This window comes from Apteryx rowi, unplaced genomic scaffold (assembly GCF_003343035.1).
Source record: "Apteryx rowi isolate R43461 unplaced genomic scaffold, aptRow1 scaffold_319, whole genome shotgun sequence".
Classification (NCBI taxonomy): domain Eukaryota; kingdom Metazoa; phylum Chordata; class Aves; order Apterygiformes; family Apterygidae; genus Apteryx; species Apteryx rowi.
In genome coordinates, this window is record NW_020449630.1 from 354605 (window position 1) to 361089 (window position 6485).

Below are 6485 nucleotides of genomic sequence, written 5' to 3' on the forward strand. Positions count from 1 at the left end.
TAATTTTCAATGTAATTCTGTTAGTCAGAAAGCTTTGCAGAAAACTGTCTCAAGAGTTACTAGACTGCTTTCTTTTAAATTAATCTAAGGAATACCCAAAGGGATTTTTGCAGAGCAAACTGTAGATTCAGGTGACTAAGAAAATATTTAGTGACCACAAATAKGAAAAAAATGCATTTGTTTCCTCTCAGAATAAAATAAAAAGCAGTCATGCTTCACGATGACCCCATTATCCAATAACTGCCCCCTTCCTCCCCTCTCCCCATGACTAGCTTCTTTCCCTGCACCTCTGTGAGGAGTTTTCACATGGAAATAACAACTAGGGAGCCTTCACCTGTGTAAATAACTAGCATTTCTGTCAGCATCAGGTAATGCTGTTCAGATGCCTTTCATAAATCTTGCTAGAAATCACAGGAAAGGCACAGAACAGAAGTTTAGGCCCATTGCTGACTTGGAACTGAAATGATAGAATTGTGCTAATGTCAGTTCCAGCTGAACTGCCTTCTTGCAGTACAGGGCCAGCCACTTTATATAGGGCCTAATCAATCCTGTTCCAGTCCAGGCAGTTTTAAAGCATATTTTTTGCCAGCTGTGTGCTAGCAGCTTGATAGGAACAATGCCATAATGATGTTCATACCGTCATTTTACTAGTTGCTACTGACAGGAGAAAAGATGTTGCCATCTGAATCTCCCCACTGCTCAACAGAACAAGCACTTTCTGCTTTCCTAGTTTTAGAATTCTGACATGGCAAATTACTTGTTTGTTTTTTTTATATTAGTCTTATTTAATATAGGATTTTGCTGGATTACTTTTTGCAATTACATTTAGTGATAGTTATACTCATTATTGCAATGCACTGTAATATAAGCAACAAGTTAAACACCTAACTAAACATTTTAAAACATGAAGCCATAATGAAAACTTTAACTGCAAAAGAAAGCCTACAGACCGCCTACATGTTATATTTGTTTAATGTCAAATTCTCTTTACGTAGTAGTGGAATGCCACATCCGTATTTAAAATTTGAATTATTGACAACATTTTCTGAGCATTTAAAGCCACCCCTTTTGGAAAAGTAAAAGAATGTGTGTTGTGTTGGAGGCATGAAAATGAAACAACCGACCAATTTAGCAAAAATCTGACTAGAGAATACACAGTCTCCAGCCTTCAGGAAGCTTGCTGCTTCTCTCACTCAGGAAGAAATCCTCACCATACTAAAGTCAGTGAGAAACTTCCACTGACTTCAATGGGGCAGCTCTTAAGAGATTGGCAGGACTATCATTATGCTTTAAAATTAAGCTTACACACACGCATTCACAAAATAGGACTCTTAATTGCAGAAAGGCTTAAAGCAACTGTTGTAAGGGAGGTGAGAGATCCAGAAAGAATATGCTACAGTTTGAGATTAATGTTTCTCAAGAAAAATCTAATTTTAATAGAAGGTGATACCTTCATAAACTTTTTTCCTTAGAATGTCAAAATCTCAGATTTTTCAGCTGTCACAAAGCACTGTTAGAAATAGAGACAGAATCTGCTGATTCAATTAAAGTGCAGTTTCTCAGAGACTGAACCAGTATTTGTTTTGAAATTACTCCTAAATGATTATTATCCACTCAAAAGCATAAGTAAACCTTTGACTTTGTAGCATCTCTTTAATCTTTCACAGTATAAAAACAAAAGTTTTTGATATCTGTAATTACTTAACAAATCAAAGGACTATTTTTGGGTGGCAGTTCTGTTTGTAATTTTTTTATTAAAAAAATCTGTTACTGCTATTAGTCAATACATATGTAATAATACTTAATAAAGTATCATGTAGTAGCAGGTATTTTGGATTCAGGAATGTTATGGTTTTAACTAAATTATCAGAGCTCTGTTCAGCTCCAGCCTCTTCTAAAGTGTCATTTTTCCAGAATTTAAACAAACTCATTCTTTGTCAAGGTACGTCATCCTTAAGGCCTTGCAAACTTTTTAGAGTAATTGAACCAAAACAAAGAGAGAGCTCAGCTTTCCTGAACTGAAGACCACATTGCTCTGGAGCTTAAAAAGGTGCCTGTGTTTTTCAAGCAGTTAGTGGCATATCAGCAAGAAAGAAATTAGAGGAGAGAAGGGGCACTTGGAAATCAAAACAGTAAAGTGCACAATTATACTGTCCAAAATTGTATTAAACTCATCTGAAGAACTTACTTGATGGTGGATATTTAATACAATTTGGCTTGCATGGAACATACAATCATGAYTGGACTGAAAGGATTTTCTTTTTTCCTCCTGAAGTCATCTACAGGATTTATTGAATTCAATTTTTAAGGATAACATACTGCAGCTCTTTGGATATTGATTGGTTTCCTAAGCCCACAAGAAGACAGAGAAGGGGCAGAGGGAAGGTGTGGAGGGCTGCAAGGTGTCCTCAAGCCTTCTCTGTTTTGTTTAGATGCCAGTGCTCTCCAGTTCCCCATCCTCCAGTTCTAATGCAGTGTGCGACCTAGAAATCATAAAGAGTTTCTCTTTATTTGTGTACTGTCTTTGAGTTTGCTGAGGTTGCTCCCCTGTTTGTTCTTTGCTGGTAGCCTTGAGGGGGTTGGTCTTCTCAACTAGTTCCTCCTCACAGTCTTGGATTTTACCGGCAGGGGTGTCGGCAACTGACTCCAAGGAGGTGCCTGCCTCCTCCAGGTGGCTGTAGCCCTTATTGCTGCTACTGGAAGGCTCAGACTGGGAGCTCTGGGAGCCCATCCTGGTGATGGCAGGGGAGGTGGAGGGGGGCAATCCCCCCAGACCCAGAGATTTGGAGTAGCTAGAAGATGCCTTTACCAAAAGGCTGGAGTCTGGGCCCCCGCTGACAGATGGGGACTGAGGGGGCTCAGGAGAAAGAGGGCACCTGGTATCAGGCAARCAGCTGGTGCTCTGCCGCCTTAGGACCAGCTTGTGCCTCCCTGTCCCACGGCCTCCGTCCACGTAGCTGCTGCTGAGGTCAGTCAGGCTCAGTTCAAATTCCCCCCGTGGGATCTCCCGTGCTCCTCGCTCACCAGAGGGCTTCCGCCAGCCTCCCCCTCCACCACCCTGCATCAAGGGCAGGAGGGTGAAGGCGCTCAGTGAGGAGCCCACGACAGAGCTGGCCGTGCTGCGCCTGCCCCAGCTCCCTGCTGGGCTGCAGGGCGGGCTGGTAAAGGGGTGGCCAGAAAGGGCAGCACGCTCACGGTAGATGCTGTACACAGCCTCAGCCAGGCTGGGTGGTTGCAGCGGGGTGCAGAAGGAGGAGCGCCGTGGTGAGGACGCCAGGTCAGGTGGGGAGAGGGAGACGCCCAGCCCTGGTTGCCAGGAGCTCTTTGCCAGCATGGCCGCAGCACCCAGGCCTTCGCTGCCAGGCATGAGCTCCAGGCCCCGGGCCTGCATGTAGTTGACAAAGCCGTTGAGAGGGGCTGAGGCCGGGGTGCCTCCATCCTTGGCCCGCAAGCTGTGGGCATCGATGACTGTGGAGTAGAGGTCACGCAGGTTGATGATCTTGGTCTTCTTGTCACGGTTCTCGTGCAACACTGCATTGGCACAGATGAAGAGGAAGATACCGATGCCCATGATGAGGGGGCCCAGCACTTTCAGCTTGTCTGAGTGCAAGTAGCCTGAGAAGAGCCGGAAGAGGAAACCCACTGAGGCCTGGGGGGATGAGGAAGTGGGGGGGGACTGTGGGGACCCCTGGATGGTGGCAGTTGTGGAGGAGTTGGCTCTGGGGGGTATTTCTGGGTGGGACCCCGCTTGTGCCCCAGCTTGGCTCGGGGAGCGGTTCTTGGGGGCGCCCCCCTGCAGCACCAGGTGTCTGCCCCCACTGAAGCCGCCTTCTCTGTACGCCTGGCTGGGCTTAGGCCAGTAGCCCACCACAGCCAAGGCAATGCCCACTAGCAGCACCAGGATACCGCAGAGGGCGATGAGCCCCGAGAGGGAGCACAGCTTGAGCTTGCCCTTTACCACCACCACGTCGTTCTTGCGCTTCTTTTTGGCCTTGTGTTTGCGTTTGGGAACTTGGCTTTGGGGTCGCAAGGGGTCCTGTTTCCTAGCCGAGATCCTCAGGAGGCCTCCAGTGGCGATCATGGCTGGCTACCCAGGGCACCGCTCCAGCTCCTGCAGTGAGAAGAAAAGAGGGTGAGAACCAGGGGCAGCCCTGAAGCAGTACAAGAGGTGCCTGTTTCCTGTTCCCCCTTCAAACTCCTGCTAGCTAAAATCCTCAACAAGCATGTGTGCAAGTGGTGGGGGGGTGACACCAACAGGCCGACCTCCCTCGCACATACAGCTCCTGTGTGTGTGAGTGTGGGTGAGAGAGAGAGAGAGAGAGAGAGAGAGAGAGAAAGAGAGAAAGAGACAGAGACACAGATTGAAAAGATAAACAATTAGGCAGCTCCAGGAAGAGAAGCAGTAGCGTGTCCCATCACAGTCTTAGCAAACAGCTAATTGAACTCTTTAGGCTCCAGGTAAATGATAGAGGGAGTGGTACCCACTGATGCAAACAAACAGAAAATGATCCCGCTGGTCTCGGAAGCTTGCAAGCACTCGGAAGCTTGCAAGGCACTAGGGGTGACAAGATGCTGACAGCTTCCCAACCCTYGAGCCCCATTCCCTGTTGGGGCCTGGGATTATGGTGCACAGGGACTGTGGTGTTAGTGATGTCACAGGAGCTGGATTTGAGGGGAGGAGGGAAATAAAAGCAGGAAGGCAGTATGCTTGATCTATAGATACCTTTCATTTTATTACACTACTTACATATTAGTGGGGGGATAGCAGGTTAAACATGTTATTTGCATTCTTTAAAAAAAAAGAAAAAAAAAGGAATGGGAAAAGGATTACTGTGAAAACCACAAGGGAAACATTTGAACACCCAGAGAGCAGTGCCTTGTGAAAGTTTCTTCAAAACCATTTCCTTTACATTTTTATCTGCAATATTTATAGAAATCCATCTTCTGCCTATGGTCTGGATACATCAGCTGGACAGCTGTCTGATTTGGAAACATGTGTAATGTTCAAGGTAACTGTTATGTAACATTAACAAATTCCCCCCGCCCCCAGAAATGGGAGACAGCGGCTGGTAGGTAGGTAAAAGATAGCATGTCAAATCTTATTAAGGAGGAAAGAACCCTTTTTGTCACCTGGAGAAATAGTAATGATTTCTTGTAGGGAAACTGACAGGGAACTAAACATTAAGCATTTATTGCTTTATTTTACTGGACCATCAGGAGTCATCTGTGTGTTCCAGTGATTTGGGCTACAAAAACGCACAATGTGGAAAAAATTCCTGCATTGTTACAATTCTTTTTGGAAGGTTTTCATTCTACTGAGCAGAGGTTTTCCCTCTTTCCCTCCCCACCTTCTCTTTTAAGTGTCTGATTTTTTATTTTTTTATTTTTTGAAGGACAGAAAGATGACAGCAATGAATGCAGTATGGTTCATAAAGTTCAATTCAGTGTATTGAGAGGCGATTAGGTAAGCATCTAAAGCAATCTTACCTCCCTTCCCCCATTTATCAGCTTTTACATCTCATTCCTTTTCTCCTCCCAGATTTGCCCCAGATGCAGCAATTCTGTGTCCCATTTGCTCTGTCTGTATTTTCCCCGTAAATGGACAGTATCATCACTGAGGACATTGTTTTAAGCATGCAATACCTTAGAAAGTAATTTAAACAAAGAGCAGAGACTCGCCTTCTCTTTCCTACTGGTGAACTATTTATTTGCCTTTTTTTTTTTTTAAAGCATTCTTTGGTGGTGTAGAAGTGTAATTATCGGGGCATGATTTGCTTTAATTGCCGGTTTGTTGATCTCATTCTTTCTACTGCCCCACTAGACAGGAACCTGTCTCCTCTAGGAGGGCAAAAACAGATGATAATCATCCCCGAACAACCTTTGCTAATCAGTCTCACTTGGTACTTAGTTTTTCAATACAGGGAAAAGAGGGTAGCATGTGATGGAGGGTATGAAAAGACCACTGGCTGTTATTAGTGATTGTAATATAATAGAATAACCCAAGACTCAGGGAGACTTTTCAAGGCTACAGGCAGAAATCACATTTCGTATGAACTGAAGGCGATCTCCAGAAACCAACAACCCGATTTCGGCTCCTTAAATAAGCCCCGAGGATCGCTTTTGTGTTTCAACTAGGCGCTCAAAGATTATGTTAAGGTTACTTAGCGAGCATCAAATATAATTTTAACTCTAAGTCGGTCACTCGTTTCGACACACGAAGAGGGACCGATTTAACTCTTTCTCTCCCGGCCGTGAGCAGCCGGAATTAATGCCCGTTTATCGGGTAGCGGCAAACAAGGCTTGCTGTGGCTTCGGCTACTTCGGGGAAGCCGAAGGACTCGGGCTGTGGGGAGGGGGCAAGAACACACGTTTTTGAAAGGATTTTAGTATCGGACCACGGGGCCTTTGCCGGAGATGCTACTCGGGGCGGTTTCTAGCGGGCAGCTCCGCCGGGCGCCGCGGGGACAGGGCGGAAACGCGGTGCC

At 45.6% G+C, this 6485-nt stretch overlaps 1 protein-coding gene across 1 annotated transcript; it reads right to left on the minus strand.

Moving 5' to 3' along the window:
* Window positions 1-1737: 1737 nt before the first annotated feature.
* Window positions 1738-4094, minus strand: TMEM200C (transmembrane protein 200C). The gene has a single exon (XM_026070790.1). It carries the CDS (start codon window positions 4079-4081, stop codon window positions 2429-2431), a length of 1653 nt encoding a protein of 550 aa, XP_025926575.1. The 5' UTR covers window positions 4082-4094; the 3' UTR covers window positions 1738-2428.
* Between the last annotated feature and the right edge of the window lie 2391 nt (window positions 4095-6485).